This window comes from Bos indicus x Bos taurus, chromosome 24 (genome assembly GCF_003369695.1).
Source record: "Bos indicus x Bos taurus breed Angus x Brahman F1 hybrid chromosome 24, Bos_hybrid_MaternalHap_v2.0, whole genome shotgun sequence".
Taxonomy (NCBI): Eukaryota; Metazoa; Chordata; class Mammalia; order Artiodactyla; family Bovidae; genus Bos; species Bos indicus x Bos taurus.
Genome location: NC_040099.1, coordinates 20,970,703 through 20,988,685, shown reverse-complemented (window position 1 = coordinate 20,988,685; position 17,983 = coordinate 20,970,703). Strand labels below are relative to the sequence as shown.

The 17,983-nt window shown below is 44.5% G+C and overlaps 1 protein-coding gene across 10 annotated transcripts in view; it reads left to right on the top strand.

Moving 5' to 3' along the window:
• Positions 1-17,983, top strand: part of FHOD3 (formin homology 2 domain containing 3) — a 521,961-nt gene that overhangs the window by 66,590 nt on the left and 437,388 nt on the right. For all 10 annotated transcript variants that reach the window (XM_027526407.1, XM_027526417.1, XM_027526409.1 and 7 more), the window contains exon 3: positions 9,707-9,771. In XM_027526407.1, the coding sequence (XP_027382208.1) occupies positions 9,707-9,771 (65 nt within the window). The remainder of the gene's footprint in view (positions 1-9,706; positions 9,772-17,983) is intronic.

Below are 17,983 nucleotides of genomic sequence, written 5' to 3'. Positions count from 1 at the left end.
TGTGAGGCCTGGGGGTGAGAAGGGCTGTGAGGAAGCCCATTCACAGGGGCAGGTGGGCCCCCACCCCACCCTGCCAGCCCCCATGCTTGGGGGGTGCGGAGGAGTTTGGGGAGAGCTCTTGTTTGACTCTTAGACACCCAGCTTCTCAGCCTGCAGCACGTGAGCCCCGAGGATCCGTGTGTGTAGCAGGGGTCCAGGAACCCCTGAGATGTCTGCAGTTTGTTGGGAATGCAGGGTTTTGGGGTGGAGAAGGGTTTCATGGCCTTTCATCGGATACTCAAAGAGTTCTTTACTTTTCAAAATGTCAAGCTGGAAGGAATAAGAAGCCATTTTCCCTCCTTACTGTCTGATACACAAGTTAACCTATGACATCTCTGTTGAAGTTTCCTTGGCATCTGGACCTGGTAGAAAGGGAAATCACTAAAATATATTTTAAACCTAAATCTAAAAACCTGCAGAACTCATCAAACCAAACCACACCACAAACAAAAACTTTAACAAAAGAGAGATTCTGGTTAAAGGTGTGGGTGGGATGCAGTAAAGGGTTTTCCCCCACTTTTCCTCTTAAGCCAGAAGAGGTTGTTGTCTGAGGTTCTCTTGGCAAATCACCAAAGAGTTAAGGGTCTCCCGTCTTCTCAGTGCAAGACTTGGACTGCAGACCATCAGCCCTGCTTTGGTTACGGTGGAGGAATTGGGAGGGTGGTTTCAGTGCTGAGCTGAGCAGCGCAGCCCAGAGGCCCCTGCACACCTGCTCTGGATCAGTGCTAGACCAGAGCCTCCAATTACCCTGGGAGAAAGCCACTTAGAGGTTCTCGGACAAGACAAATGAGCTTCCATGCCGATTGGACAGTGGAACTGGCATGGCTCCAAGTTCCCTCGAGTGCCAAATTGTGCAATAGGACAAACTTGGTCACAGGTAGGAGTCAGGGCGCCCAGGTGGGTTCTGGGCTTTCTGGTGTGGGTTGGACTCAGAAGAAAACTTAACTGCAAAGAGGGAGCCCTCCCAGAACCCCTCCAATGACAGAGCAGGGAGGCTGCAGTCAGTGTGGCCCACTGTGAGCGGGGAAGGGAGTGATCTGATGGATCTGAACCTGGTGGTCAAGGAAGGCAGGTGGACTGGGGCCTGGGCCAGTGAAGGAATCTGTAGATATGATGCTCATAGAGGGAGGGAAACAGGAGAAGAAAATGGACATATGCCATTAGGTGGATGGTATACAGATGGTGGACTACTTAGAGAATTAGGGAGGTTATGGGGGGCAATTTGGGGAGGGGGAGAAGAGGTTTATACATGTTAATCTGGGATTATGTCAACCTCAAGTTGCAAGGTGGCCAGGTGAGAAATATTGGCCTGGAACTCAGGTGAGAAACATCAAGGCCCAGAGAGATTGGGGGTGATCTCTTGGAGGGAGTTAAAAGCCAAAAACTTCTCTAAAATTTGAAGTCTATTTAAAATAATTAACATTTAATTATTTTTATTTTGGGGGGAGCAGCACCATGTGGCATGTGGAATCTTAGTTCCCCAGCCAGAGATTAAACCCGTGCCCCGTACGGTGGAAGCACAGAGTCTTAACCACTGGACCACTGGGAAGTCCCAAGTCTGTTTTTTAAAAAGTTTGGATAATTAAGCCATTTCAAGGGTAATAAATTGATTACAAGATGCTCTTAGGAACCCAGGCTTCTTTTATCTTTCTGCTGTGTCATCCTGATGATATAGCTTTCATCTTTCATGCTTCATCATAGTTACAATATGGCTCTCCCACCAGCATCACATCAAGCCAGGAAGTCGTATGTTGAATACGGTACAGTTTTCCGTGATGTAAACAAGAGATTCCAAATTATGGCAGTTTATGTATAAAGATAAAAATTTCTTTCCTGTGTAAGAGTCCAACTATACATAGTCTTTCTTGGGACTGGTAGAGCAGCCATTCATCCTCAAAATGAGAATTCCACCTCTGTGTCTAAAGTTGTTGCTTCAGCTTTTCCCTTTTCATCCGTATCCTAGCTTCCAGAAAGATAGAAATGGACAGAGAGAGTGCATGTCCATTCCTTGGGCACAGAGCTTTCCCTTGCATGGCACTGGCCAAAGCTTAGGTTCATGATCTTGAATTGTGGGCTTCAGTCAGTTCAGTTCGGTTCAGTCACTTAGTCATGTCCGACTCTTTGTGACCCCATGGACTGCAAGCCAAGCTTCCCTGTCCATCACCAACTCCCGGAGCTTGTTCAAACTCATGTCCATAGAGTTGGTGATGCCATCAACCATCTCATCCTTTGTCGTCCCCTTTTCCTCCTGCCTTCAGTCTTTTCCAGCATCAGAGTCTTTTCCAGTGAGTCAGTTCTTCACATTAGGTGACCAAAGTATTAGAGCTTGAGCTTGAGCTTCAGCATCAGTCCTTCCAATGAATATTCAGGACTGATTTCCTTTAGGATTGACTGGTTGGATCTCCTTGCTGTCCAAGGGACTCAACAGTCTTCTCCAACACCACAGTTCAAAAGCATCTTTGGCGCTCAGCTTTATTTATGGTCCAACTCTCACATCCACACATGACCACTGGAAAAACCATAGCTTTGACTAGACAGACCTTTGTTGGCAAAGTAATGTCTGTGGTTTTTAATATGCTGTCTAGGTTGGTCATAGCTTTTCTTCCAAGGAGCAAGCATCTTTTAATTTCATGGCTGCAGTCACCCTCTGCAGTGATTTTGGAGCCCAATAAAATAATCTCTCTTACTGTTTCCATTATTTTCCCATCTTTTTGCCATGAAGTGATGGGACCAGATGCCATGATCTTCTTTTTTTGAATGTTGAGTTTTTTAAGCCAGCTTTTTCACTCTTCTCTTTCACTTTCATCAAGAGGCTCTTTAGTTCCTCTTCACTTTCTGCCATAAGGGTGGTATCATCTACATACCTGAGGTTATTGATATTTCTCCGGGCAATCTTGATTCCAGCTTATGCTTCATCCAGCCCAGTATTTCACATGATGTACTCTGCACATAAGTTAAATAAGCAGGGTGATGGTATACAGCCTTGATGTACTCCTGTCTGTTGTTCCATGTCCAGTTCTAACTGTTCCTTCTTGACCTGCATACAGATTTCTCAGGAGGCAGGTCAGGTGGTCTGATATTCCCATCTCTTGAAGAATTTTCCACAGTTTGTTGTGATCCACACAGTCAAAGGCTTTGGCATAGTCAATAAAGCAGAAGTAGATGTTTTTCTGGAATTCTGTCACTTTTTCAGTGAGCCAACGGATGTTGGCAATTTGATCTCTGGTTCCTCTACCTTTTCTAAATCCAGCTTGATCATCTGGAAGTACGTGAGTACTGTTGAAGCCTGGCTTGGAGAATTTTGAGCATTACTTTCCTAGGGTGTGAGATGAGTACAATTGTGCGGTAGTTTGAGCATTCTTTGGCATTGCCTTTCTTTGGGATTGGAATGAAAACTGGCCTTTTCCAGTCTTGTGGCCAGTGCTGAGTTTTCCAAATTTTCTGGCAAATTAGATATGTTACCAAAGCATACTATTACCCTATATTGCAGACAAGGAAGCTGAGCCTCATAGAGGCTAAGTAGCTTGTCTAGGATCACACAGCTGGCTTCAGAGTTTATTCTTCTCACCTATACTGTCTCCTAGGGGAGACCAGAATGTATCCGGAGATGAATGCAGTGACTACCAGCTCTCTTGGACTTTGAGCTTCTGAGCAAATTAATCTTCCCTAGTACTACTCTTTAACTCACTGATGACTGCATTAAATCCTTCTTCATCCCCCAGACTGAGCACTGGCTGAGTCTCAGAGGTTCAGAAGCTTACTAAGAGGAAGCTTATCCTGGGGCAACTGCTGGGGGGCCCCTGTCTCTGCTTCTGCTGCATTGTCCAATGTGTGTTTTCTACTCTTGACTGAAACCATAGCTTAGTTCAGTGGAGAAATAGCTGGCAGCATTGATTCTGCTGTTGACTTCAAGAAGAAGTCTTCAAGCCTTTGGCTCCATGCAACTCCATTCTCTTGAGCGCAAGAGAATAACGTAAGCACTTGTTCTTACATTGCAAAGACTTTATACGTTTTCTTACAAAAATATTTTCTTGAGAGACAGGGATAGGACTGAAACACACGGGTTTCTGCGAGACTTATTTGGTTAAACCAGATCTTCTTCCCGAGGCCATAGACATTATTGCAGAAGTTCATGTATTCTGAGAAAGCAGGAAGTTTGGGGGAAGTTCCTTCAGCGATAGTGCCGTCACGACCCTGGCACGTGTACCTTGGCTAAAGTCTCCTCTGATTGAATGTCTGTTTTAGTTCTCTCATCACTTGGGTGGCATTGGCCTTGGGTGTGGGCAGCTGATTGGCGTGGCTGCTCCCTTAGGCCTGTGATGTTTCTCTGGCAGTGGCTGTGCTGATAGGAATGGAATCTGAATCTCCTTGGGGAGCTTTAGGTCAAGTTAAACTGCCTTTGCCTCTTGGTCACCAGATTCTGATAACTGATGCACTCCCATTTCACTCTGCTGCAAACAGGCAAACTTGGAAGGAGAGGCAGCTATGATACTGATCCAATAAGCCTGTATCAGGGAGAAAAAGACCATTAAAGTGCTTATGATGAACAGGCATTGACAGACTCTCACTGAGTTTAAGTTTTGGAACGTGGAAGTTCCATGAAGGCAGATACCAGAGTTTGTATTAATTAGGGTTTTCCAGAGAAATAGAACGAGTAAGATATGCCTGTCCATCTAGTCTAATATAGCTAGTCTGTCGGGAGAGATTTATTTCAAGTAATTGGCTCACACCATTTTGGAGACCAGCAAGTTGAAATTTGTAGAGTGGGCCAGCAGGCTGGAAATTCAGGTAAGAATTGAGGTTGCAGTCTTGAGTCCAGAATATGCATGGCAGGCTCATGGGCAGGATTTATATGTTGCTGTCTTGAGACAGATGGTCCTTTGTGGATCTGACAGAGAGTCCACCACACACTAGTCACCAGTGAACATGTGTGGAGTGAGGGAATGCATGAGGGCACGCCCAGCTGGGAGGCAGCCTCAGGGAGGTGGTAGGCGTACAGACTCTGGGGTCAGGCTGCCTGGGTTGGGTTCGAGCTCTGTCACTTTTTAATGTGACTTCAGCTATGTTGCATAACTCTTCTGGGCCACAATTTCCTGACTTTCAAAATGGCAATCATATTACCTACTTCATAGGAGTTTTCTGAAGACTAAATCTGTATAAATTAGTTGGAACCTCATCTGGCACATGATAAGCATTCCATAAATGTTAACAACTATTATGATTATTATTTGCTGAACCCAGACTGACATAGTATCCCACTGGGGAGAGGGGAAAGCATACCCATGATTATTTAATTTTCCTCTGAAAATTTCAGCTGTGAAATAGAAGACAAGGGCATATTTACTAGAACAATGGGGATAAACTGATTATTTTTAAATGGATGAAATGATTATTTCTCTAAAAGAAGCTAAATGAATCAGCCAAAAGATTTTTAGGGTCAATAATAGCAGCAAGATGGCATATGTAAAAGAAATGCATAACAATCAGCATTACCCAATTATAAAATACAGTGGTGGGAGGAGGGAAGCTACCAAATTAAAGAGACCTTTTGATGGATGTTGTCTATACATTGATATTTGATGTAGATAAATAAAACATGGACATCATGTAATTCTTGAATTCTTAGGATTAAACCTTATTTGGTCCTGTTTTATTATATTCATGTATTTTAAGTTTTGGTTTGTCAATTTTTTTAAGATATTTCCATCTTAATTTTTTGTGTCCTTTTCTGTTAGATTTCAGTACTGAGGTTAAACCAGTTCCTTAAAACACCTGGGACACTTTTTATCCTTAGTAAACGCTGGAGAAGGTTATTGAGTGGGGCACTTGTGCAGCAAACGGCAGGATGATGCAAATGATGGAGGAGTCAGGGACTCTGCTGTCAGCCCAGGTCTGTTTCCATCAGTCACGTGACTTTATGCAGGTTCCGTTATTACTACAAGCTTTGCTTCTCTGTCTGCACAATGGGCACAGCAGTGGTACCCGCTCCAAAGGTAGGAGAAAGTCGGGGTTGGGGGAGATGAAGGACAACGTCTGTGGACCTGGGTGCACTCACCACCCCACGGCCTCTGCCTTGGCAGCCCCTCTCCTTTGCCATGGACTCCTGGGATCTGGCCCCGCATCCCCCGTCGAGGGGCTTCCACAGCCTTTAGTCTCAAATTCCACTCAGATTTCTTCCATCATTGGATTCTGTGCAAAGGGGCAGACAGGGAAGGAGGTGGCAATATCGAGACAGAGGATTTATAAGTGATAAAGACAACTTAAAAATATATAGGCCTTTTTTGTTTTATGCTCTCTTAAATTCCCTTCGAGTTTAACTTTACCAATCTAATTGCCTGTTTTCTCAACGTACGAGCACAGAAAAGATGGCACCTCTAGAATGGTGGGCTAGCGGCTTCCTCAGAAGGACTGTGCTAGTTCTCATACAGGTGCCCGGATCCTTTGTGACCACAGGACTGGAGAATTCTGTGGGAAAACTGAAACACCTCCTCCAAATGAAGCTCCGCAGTTGTCTGAAGATAAAAGTAGGGGCTCTCAATGGGCCCTTCTGAACTTCTCCAGAACTCCTGAGGAATTCTGAACTATTTTCTCCTGCCATCCTGTGCTTCCTCCTCTATGGGCATCTCAAGCATGTATTTTGTCTATCGCTCATTTATTTTTGACTTATAACTGCTGGTAACATGAGTTACAAAAAATCTTCCAGGTAAGAGAACTTTGGGTTTGCTGTTTCTGGTAGTTAGGGTCTGGCCTCTTTCGGGGGTTCACTAGTTGGGAGACTGCATGCCTGGTGACTGCTGTTCCCACCCCACCTTTCCTGGTAGTTCGCTCAAGAGGCTGTTCAGCAACTCAATTCAATGCACTTAATGGGATCTTTCTTCCTAGTATGACCATAGGAATGGAAGGAGTGTTGTCACTAGAAATGTCTAGATAAATTTAAATAAAGTGAGATGGGAAAGGAATATGTTCCAGATGAAGGGTCAGGATAACCCCCCAGAAGAACAATTAAATGAAATGGAAATAGGCAGTGTGCAAGAGAAGAGAGTTCAGCATAATGGTTGTAAAGGTGATCCAAGAACTCAGGGAACCAATGGACGCACAGAGCGAGACGTTACAAGAAGTTTTTAACAAAGAGTAAGAAAATATAAAGAACAACCAAGTAGAGTTGAAGAATACAATAATTTTAGTAAAAAAATACACTAGAAGGAATAAATAGCAGAATAAGTGAAGCAGAAGAATGAATCGGTGAGCTGGAAGATAGAATGGTGGAAATCACTGCCCGAGAACAGAATAATGAATAAAAAGAAATGAGGACAGTCTCAGAGATCTCTGGGACAATATCAGATGTACCAACATTTGCATTATAGGGGTCTCATAAGGAGAAGAGAAAGGACCTGAGAAAACAGTTGAAGAGATAATAGCTGAAAACTTCCCTGACATCAGAAGGGAAACAGTCACCCAAGTCCAGAAAGCACAGAGAGTCCCAGGCAGGATAAACCCAAGGAGGAAGATGCTGAAAGACAGAGTAATCAAATGGACAAACATTAAAGACAAGGAAAAATATTAAAAGCAACAAGTAATATCCATGGCAATCCCCATAAGGTTATCAGCTGACTTTTCAGCAGAAACTCTGCAAGCAAGAAGGGAGTGGCATAATGAAAGGGAAAAACCTACAAATAAGAATACTCTACCTAGCAAGGCTCTCTTCAGATTTGATGGAGAAGCCAAAGCTTTACTGACAAGCAAAAGCTCAAAGAACTCAACACCACCAAACCATCTTTAAAACAAATGCAAATTGAGATAGTACCATTGAAACATACACATTATCATATATAAAATAGATAGCCAATGGGAATTTGGTGTATGAGGCATGAAGCTCAAATCTGATGCTTTGTGATAACCTGGAGCAATGGAATGGGGTAGGAGGTGGGAGGAGGTTCAAGAGGGTGGGGGCATAAGTATGCATCTGTGCGTGCTAAGTCGCTTCAGTTGTGTCTGACTCTTCATTACCCTATGGACTATAGCCTGCCAGCTTCTTCTGTCCTCTTCCTGACCCAGGGATCGAACCTACATCTCCTGTGGCTCCTGCTTTGCAGGCAGGTTCTTTACCACTGAGCCACCTGGGAAGCCTGGACATATGTATGCTTATGGCTGATTCATGTTGATGTATGGCAGAAACCAACACAATATTGTGAAATAATTTTCCTCCAATTAAAAATAAATCATAAAAAGAAATGCTAAAGGAAGTTATCTTGGTGGAAAAAAGGCTATAACTAGAAACAAAAATTACAAAATGGGAAAGCTCACCTGTAAAGGACTGTCAAGAGAGAAAAAGGTTTTTTGTACATGAAGAAGATAGTTTCAAAGAAGTCTGTGTTTATAGGAATCTCAAACTTGTCTTTGAAGATGGGTTGAGTGTTGTGTATGTGCAAACTCAAGGCTGGTAACTTGCACATAGCAAAAGCTAAAAGGAGGGACTTGTGGGCATTTGAAGGGACTGTGAGTGCAGACTCTGCCTACAAGGAGATGCTGGATAGAGGCTGCTCCATGTTTTTGTAGGACCATATGAGTGATTTTCTTTTCCCCTTTAAAAGAATTGAAAAAAGTTTTTTTTTTTTTTTTGAAACCATGCTTTCCCCTCGTATCTGGTCTCAAGAATAAAACATATGATCTGGTACTGTAATTCCTGTGACTTCATATTTATAATATCATGTGCCCTGGTGAGATTTATGTGCCCTTGTCTTCCAGCACAACCACAAAACCAGGAAGCGGGAAAGCACTGTGAGACACTGTTATACACGGAGCCCTGAGGGGGAGGGCTGAACGTGGCCTGCAGAGTGATGGGGAGGGAACTCAGCTACTGAGACACCGAGCTGATTACCCGCTCCTGGGATGGTTCCTGGCTCTGTTTAACCTGGCTTCCCTCTTTTTTCCCAAAGCTCAAAGCCTTTTCTACACCAGGAAGACAGAACTCATATGCTCCCCATATATCTTCTCTTATGTGCTCTGGGCTTTGGTTTTCCTCTGTAAGAGTGGGCTGAGCCTTTGTGGAAGGAGAACAGTGGGTGGGGGCATCCTGTATCTTCCTCTATAAGAAATGAAGTGAAGAGGAAGCAAAGGTGAGACAAGGTGCGGTGTAAATTGACATCCTAATGACAAATAGCCTACACGCTGTCTTTACTGGACCCCGTCTTCCTGTTGGAGCAATAGAGAAAAAATGTGTCTTGAATTGTCACACAGAAAAACAGTTTTTTCTGATTGCTCCACTAAGTGTGTCCTTTCTCTATATCCGAAAACATGTAAAAGTAGCCATGGGAATGATCAAGCAGATTTGTGCTGTTACATTCCAGGGATTTCACTTGATGGGCACAGATTTTAAAAACTTCCCAACATGGTCAGGCGTGAGTACATGTGACTCTGTGGAGCAGACCAGGTTTGGCCATGAAATGCCTGTGCCAGTCTAACAGAGTCAAACTTCATTGTTTTATTTTCTGTAAAGTCCTGTGACATCACAGTATTTCAGGATAGATAGTTAATCAGTGTGGGTTTCTGCTTATCTGGGGCCTCCCCAGGTGGGCGTGTCCAAACCATCAGGTTGATTGATAGCAGGTAGGGTTACCTTGCCAACCCCTCTGACGCCAATGAATGTTTTGTCTCCTGTCTCCATTAGGCGGGGCAAGAAGCACAGCATCATCCTAAGGACACAGCTGTCTGTGAGGGTCCATGCCTGCATCGGTGAGTGACATCTGCAGAAGGGGGTGCTTGCCATCTGCCCTCGGTGATTACACTTGTGAGAATTGATGCCACTTCTGGGAATAAAATGCAGTATTCACTCTTATGCTCTCTATGCTTGGGTTAGCCCCTAGCACAGATGGTTAGAGTTTTTAGGGAAGCAGTTTCTGGCAGTTGTTTTTGAAAGTTACCTCTTTCATTCTGGCTTTCTTTGCTGTTTGGCTGGTGAGTAGAGCTGGAGGTAAGATGGATTGTTGATGAGGTTCTTTTTGTCAGTGTGGGGAGAGATGAGGTTCTTCGTGGGGCTGTGCCAGGGTGAACCTCCAGCCAGCTGAAGTGACTTTCATGTGCCTCTTGGTGACTCCCTACAGCCCCCTGGCCTGTGGTCTCAGGCGATTGAAAGGGAAATCTCAAATCAGTATAGGACGGGCCACACGTGGATGCACAGCAGTTGATGTTGTGCAGATTATTTGTGGTTCAGATGGCCTGCCTGTGGTCACATAAGAAACCTCACTGGCGCCCATTCCTGCAGCCATTGATTTTCCCGGACCCACTGGTTTCTCCACTGTACACGTGGGCTGAATGGCAATGAGAGCAGTAATTTATGTTAAGCAGACAGACTCCACGGGAAGGTTTCCTCCTGGCACTGGTCCAAGTTGAGGCAAGTACGTAACATAAAAAGAAAAAGAGAGGACCTAAATTTCGCCTTATGCATAGAAGTTTCCACATCTGAGTCAGTTTGCATTTATTTAATACGTGTCATGGTCTTAAGTCAGGCCTCTAATTAGGAGAGCACCGGTCATCCTGCCAAGACCCAGTCTACACCTGGAGAGTGGCGTGCATGGGGGCAGTGGAAAGAACCATTTCCAGTCCCTCCTCCTCCTCCCTGCTTTCTTGTTGGAGACCCAGGGATGGGGTGAGGGAGCAGCTGATGTGGAGGGGAATCTGGGTAATTCTGTTTCATTTGCGGTTAAGTGGGTGAGGCTGTGAGTGTCTTGAGGCACAACCTTTGTCTGACCCTGTGGTTGATGAGTAATTGTGCAGCTGACACAAAAACCTAAGGAGCTGGAGGGTCAGTGTGTCGGGAGGGTTCGTGATCTTGTTGGAAATGAAGTGAGAGAAATCTGTGGGATCTTCAGCACTGACCCTGCTTTTCAACTGCCTGTAGCACTGAGTGACCTTAAAATATGCACAGGCACTTGATTGTATTTAATCATTTACTTCCTTGATTACCTGCTTTATAGTTTCTCCAATTATTTTATGTGTGTAAATCATGTCTACCTGTAGAAAAGTCTTGTGATCTATGACTTTGGATAAACTCCCTTCTGATCCTTGTCCTGAATCTAGAACAAAGCCAGGTGCATACAGTGTGCTGAATGCAACAAATACTGAATGCTGGGTGAAATATAGCAGATATCCAGTCAAATTTGGGACATGAGTATGAATTGGTATTTCCCAGGAAGAGAAAGCACCGGAAAGCAGATTTACATTACAACAGGCTAGATCAAAGTCCTAATGGGCTAACTTGTCTTAAGAAAATTCACTTATTTGCAGTATACCCTTAAAATATTTCAAATACAGGATTTTTCTAGCTAGCTGACTTCCATATTACTGACTCACTGCATTAACTGATGTATTGTTCCATAGTCCCGGGTGATACATGTAATCATACGTCTCATCCCCATGGCAACTGAACCCCAGCAGCCAGGCCAGCCCAGCCTGCTGTCTTCCCAGACAGCCAGGTCTTCCTGCTCAGAGGGTAGAACTGGGTGCTGACAGGGTCAGTGTGTTTGTTCCCAAACCTGCTGATGCCAGTTGTACTTGCTATTAGAATTAGGTAATTAAATGGGACGTGAACACTTTATAAACTGATTAAGTATGAGTATACAAAGTCACTGCTTTGAGTATGTTGAAAATGATTCAAAATTCCTTACTATAAAAGCATTTCTTGTCAATGTGAGTGGGTTGTGATAAGCATAAAAGGTGTAATGTTATAAAAATCCAGAAGGATTTTGGTCTTTGTAAGCATCTTCAGTACTTGCTTCACTTCAAAGACACCGAGATTGGGCATCAGAGACTGTATTATGTGAGTGGCTCATGAAAGAAAGTCCATGGGGAGTCCCACTGGACTTTTATTCAAAGAAAGGTCATGGCCCTAAATGATGGGCAGGTGCATCTCCTGAGCAGTGTGCCTGGCAACCAACTGTGTCTCATCCCAGAGAAACTGACAGTCAGTCACCATGGCTGCAAGTTAAGAGTCTTAAGGTGCATATGTGTCATTTTTAAAAGACTTTATGCTTTAATCGCTTTTCACCATTATATTACTTCAGGCCTGAGTATATTAAATGAGAAGATTTGACTGTGTGAATTACCATCAATACCCAAGAAGGCAAAGTTTCTTCTTTGTATTAAAAAACGCTCTTTGTCCTTCTGTGTCCTATTATTGACAAGATCTGAAATAGATTTAATAGCGCAATACTAAGTATTACCCTTTGGTTTATGTCTATACAAAGGAATGAACGCATCCTGTGTGTGGTGTACCAGCTGCCATTATGACACAATTTTTCCCCTTCCAAATGGAAATATTAGGTGAGATTTCTTTGGGATTAAAAAAAGACAACCAAACCTGAAACAATCTTAAGTTGAAATGGCAAAGGGAAACATGACAGAGGGAAAAAAGCCTTTTTCACATCAGTTAGTTGAATCCCTGTTCTTTTTCAAGATCACTTCTTCTCTTCCCCATCTAAAAAATGGTTGAATGATTACAGGCATGGGACACTGGCTGCTGTCAGTCTAGCACCATATGCAGCTCCCCCAAAAACTTCCCTTCCCACCGCACGATTGGACTGGAAGGATCCAGGATCCCTGTAGGCTGCTGCTGCTGCTACTGCTAAGTCGCTTTAGTCGTGTCTGACTCTGTGCGACCCCATAGACGGCAGCCCATGAGGCTCCCCCGTCCCTGGGATTCTCCAGGCAAGAACACTGGAGTGGGTTGCCATTTCCTTCCCCTGTAGGCTAGTGGGCTTAAAATGCTGTCAAGTGAATTTCTCCAAAGTCGTGTTTTCTTCACCCCAGTTCTCTTCTCCTTCACCTCTGTTTTCACTAAGTATAGGTATGTTTAGAATCCAGGACTGCTTGTTGATGAATTGGAGGTAACATGTCTTTGGAATTCTCCAGTGTTAACGTTGGAACTCTGTACCCGTTGGGATGAGAGTGGATTGGAGCCTTCACGATTAGCAACCGAGCAAACCTCATGAGCAATGAAAGCCACGGGGCACTGCTGTGATGGTCCCAGCTAGCAGCTGAGACAGGGGTCTTTGCTGATAGCACGGCAGGAAGCTGGAATGAGTTTTTGGTACATAGAGAGGCCCCATGCTCTTTGTACCTCTGGACTCCTCTCCACTGTATGACTTTGCACATTTTTAGTATGACCGCTTGATGTAACATAAAGTAGCAAACACCATATGCCTTTGCCTTCTTCTAGTTTCAGTCTCTCAAAAAGATAGTGGTCAAATTATGGAGATGAACTTAACAGATACAGAGTTAAAAAATATATATATATGTATGACAGGCATGTGAAGTCTGCATTTAATGAGGTTAGTTAGAGAAAAAAACTTTTCTGGTCCCAGCAAGTGATCCTATTGCCAGAAGCCAGAAAAATGTTCAGAGGGCCAACTGGCTCTGATGACTAAATCTCATCATGAAGAGAAAAGGAGTGGAAGAATTGTGGGGGAAGGAATGGAATTGAGAGTTAAAAAAAAGTAAGGTTTGAAGTCATTAGGATCCTAAAGTTAATATCTGCAAGTCTTCTATGGGCTGTCTTTGGAGGCATTGTGTTTGACTTCAAACCTCTGTGCTTCAGTTTTGTGAAGCAAACCCTGTCTTCTCATCAAGCAAGTAAAGCCTGTTGACTGATTCTCTGGGACCCATTAGGCTGACACTTTCAAGTATCCAGCTAGAGTTAAAAGGATGAACAATTGGCTGAAGATTTCAAAGTGCCATTTATGCTTGCAGTCGGGAGGAACAACCCATGTGAAGGGTCTTTAGACCTTTTAGAGCATGTTTCCCCAAACCTCTGAGATGACAAAGGCTGCCCATAAGAGAGAGGTGAGGTCGGCAGAAGCTGGCAAGGTGGCAGAAGTGATTAAGCTCTCCATGAGCTTAGTTTCATCTCTCACTAAAGGTCAAATCACAAGGATAAAGCCAATTTACTTATTTGTTTATTTTGGCTGTACTGGGTATTCATTGTTGCATGGGCTTTTTCTCTAGTTGTGGTGATTGGTCGCTTCTCTCGTTGCAGAGCATGGGCTCTGCAGCACAGGCTCATTTGTTGTGGAGCACAGGCTTAGTTGCTCCCTGGATCTTCCCAGACCAGGGATCAAACCTGTGTCTCCTGCATTGGCAGGTGAATTCTTTACCACTGAGCCACCAGGGAAGCCCACAAGGACACAAAAACAATGTAAGGAAAGGCTGTTCCATTGGCTGATGCAGAAGAGTAATTTTTCAGCAACTGAAACATCAGTTTCAAAATGTTTTTCAAAATGTTTGTAGAGTGTTTTCCTCTCAGGAGCTGTACTGTGCAGCTGTGTGCTTTGTGTTACTCTGTTACAGCAGAGAGCTAAATGAGAGTGGAGCGTTTCTTCAAGAAGAACCTTCTAGAGCAAAAGAGGCTGCAGCAATTCAGCTCATGTGCCAATAGATGGAGAGGTGGTGGTTCCCTGGGGCACGGTATTGAGAAGGATCCTGAGGCTGAGTGCAGTCTTTTGGGAGGGATCCTCTCAATGCCGGCTTTCACTGGTGGTGATGGAGGTGGTGTGTGTGTGATGTGGGGCTTTTGGTGAGGTGTAGACTTGGTCCAGTGTCTGAACCCCCTCTGGCTACAGTGTAGAGGGCCCATGGCTTCCTGTGGAGAGAGTGGGGATGGAGCTGTGACCCATGAGCACGGCCACCACCAACTCCTCCCTTTCTCAGGTTCTTTTTTCTCATGCCTGTTAGTGTGAGCATGGCTCCTCCTTCCTTTCCCACCTTGCTGGGTGTTCTGACTGAGTGTCTTTTCCTCGTTTGCTCAGTGTGAGCTGGTTTTGTGTGGCTGAGCCCAGCAGGGGGCTCCGTCCCCTCCAGCCACTGAATAGCACCCGTGTGGTGCTTCTATATTTGCTAATAAAGATGAGGAGCTGCTGGCACCATGGACGGTGAGACCCTCGGCCTGTGCAGTGATGCACCTTAGCTTGGAGGACCAGTCTGTCTAGGTGCCGGGGTGGGGAACCACATGGGTGCTTCCAGTTCTCTGTTGTCTGCGGTGGCAGGCCTCCCACTGTCTCCTGTCTATCTGTAGAAACAGAGTAAAAATGACTGTTTTCTGACCAGGAGACAGCCCCAGAGTCATTCTTTCTCCCCTTGGACCCCTTGCCCTTCTTTCTCGGACTTCAGCCCTTGGACCTGGGCTTCTTACTGACTCTGTCCTGCATCCCATAGGAGGCAAGTTCTATCCTTGTGCTGCCTCTGCAGAGTTAGGTCCCAGGTGGGGTTCCCTCTTGCTGTGTCTGTGAAAGGCACAAGGGTCGAGCTCACAGTGTCTTGAACACACTCTTCCCTAGTGGGTTTAGGTACAGTGGGTCACGTTTCCTGTTTTCTGTTCTTTGATGGCGGGACCTGGTGATTCTCCACGAACCCCGGAGCCCATTCCTATTCCTGTTATCTTTCTGTGGAGCCCGAGTGGCTGGCTGCGGCCTCGGCACAAGAGGGCTTGGCTTTGAAATCCTGACTCTTTCTTTGCAGAAGGAGACGTCCAGTGACTGTTCTGTGTTTTTTGTTTTAGACTTCCTCCATTTTACAATAAGTCTGTGACCCATTTTCGCCCAGAGTTCTGCTCTCTAGGTAAAGACAAGCTCTTTGGGTTAATCAGATTAAACACTTCTTATCATCTGTTTCCTATTAATCTGTCTCAGCTCCCAGATGACAGACCTCACGAAATGTCCATGTGTCTAGAAGGCCATTGGGTCTGGGCTGGGGAAGATAGACCTATTGACTCTCTTCACTCTCTCTGGGGGCTGCTTGCCTCTAAGATGCCTTATGGTCAAACAGTGATCAACAGATATGCGCTCCCCCCCACCCAAAAATAAAAAAGGAAGAAGGGATATGAGAAGGAGGGGAAACATACCACCAGGTTATCAAACAACATATTTGTCATAAATACTATAGACTTAGAGGAGCTAGGTCAGCAAGGATTTGTTGCCCAAAATTAAAATAACAAGAAGAGATTAAAGAATTGCTTTACTATCTTCAGACACATAAGTAAACATAATATGGGGGCAAATAAAGAAAAGGAGACACAAACCTATGAGAGAACGCAAGAACCTTCCAGATGCAGCTGGAAACTCAGGTCAGCTACGGAAATTAAGAGGCATCCAGAGAGGAAGTATGGTTGTGGGCAAATGTGAATTGAAGCCCAGGCAAGAAAAGCAGATGTATCAGGGTCTCTTATGGCAGCTGTTTCATCTTTGTGCTCTCTACTGCCCTCCCAAGACTTTTCCTTTTTTAAATGATTAATTCATTGTCTCTGTAGAACTGTGTTACCTTTCCTCTCTAAGGATCTCTGGATGTTGGATGATGGAATTTGAATATTGCCTTGGAACTGTTACCTTGAGTTTGTTTGTCTTGTCCTAGTGAAATTCTTCCCTGGTGGTTCAGAGGAAAGAATCTGCCTGCAAGACCGGAGTCCTGGGTTCAGTCCCTGGGTCGGGAAGATCCCCTGGAGGAGGACATGGCAACCCACTCCAGTATTCTTGCCTAGAGAATCCCCGTGGACAGAGGAGCCTGGCAGGCTGCAGTCCATGGGGTCTCAAAAGAGTCAGACACGACTGAGTGACTAAGCACAGTACAGTGGAATTCTAGCCAGTGGCAACAAAAAATTGACACTGAAGAATGTAGTCATATTGGTGGAGACACCTGTAGCAGATGTTACAAGACAAGTTCAAACCACATGCTGGCAGTTAGACTCCAAAGTTGCTGTCTAGTAGAACCTTTCTTCTATCTGGAAAACAACTCCTGGTAAGGAAATCGCTGTGCTTTTGATTTCTTCAAGACTGGTCTTTCTATAACTGCTTTCCACTCCCAGGTCTGACCTGATGGTGGAGTGTAATGCAAGTTCTAGTTCCTGGTTCTCTGCACCAGTGTCTGTCCCCACGAAGAGACAACCTCATTTTTATCATGGATCAATAAGACTGTATGTCAGAAAACAAACGCTTTGTCTCCAATTTCTAGAGACATTGATATCCAGAGGACTTAGGAGCTGAAAAGGATGGATGGCTTGCAAAGGTCCTGCTGCGTGGGGATTCTCCAAGGATTGGGTGAACACTTGTGTTCTTTTCAGGTCTTGCTGAGAGACTTGAAGACAACAGATTTCTAGGGAAGGGGATTCTTTGGGCATTTTACTGATTTCTGTTGTGTTAGAAATACAAAATGGGAGGTATTTTAACTTGTAAAGAAAGCACTTGCAAAACATTAGTAGTTCGGCAAAATATGTAGCCAGTTTAAGCTTTAATTTGAAGGAAAAAAAAGAGGTTGGAGGAAATGTTATAAGTGCTGTTGGTCTCAAATTCACATAATAAGAGTAGTAGTGACGGAATAGCTTGCTCCTTGGGAAAAAAAAAAAAAGCTGTGACAAACCTAGACAGCATATTAAGAAGCAAAGATGTTACTTTGCTGACAAAGGTCTGTCTAGTACAAGGTATGGTTTTTTCCAGTAGTCATGTATGGATGTAAGAGTTGGCTCATAAAGAAAGCTGAGTGCCAAAGAACTGATGCTTTTGAACTGTGGTGTTGGAGAAGACTCTTTGAGAGTCCCTTGGACTGCAAGGAGATCCAACCAGTCAATCCTAAAAGGAATCAGTCCTGAATATTCATTGGAAGGACTGATGCTGAAGCTGAAACTTCAATACTTTGGCCACCTGAGGCAAAGAACTAACTCACTGGAAAAGACCCTGGTGCTGGGAAAGATTAAAGGCAGGAGGAGAAGGGGATAACAGAGGATGAGCTGGTTGGACAACATCACCGATTCGATGGACATGAGTTTGAGCAAGCTCCAGGAGTTGATGATGGACAGGGAATCCTGGCATGCTGCAGTCCATGGAGTTGCAAAGTCAGACATGACTGAGCGACTGAATTGAACTGAGCAGAGGAGAAAATGGAAAAAGCTCATATAATTAAAATCTTG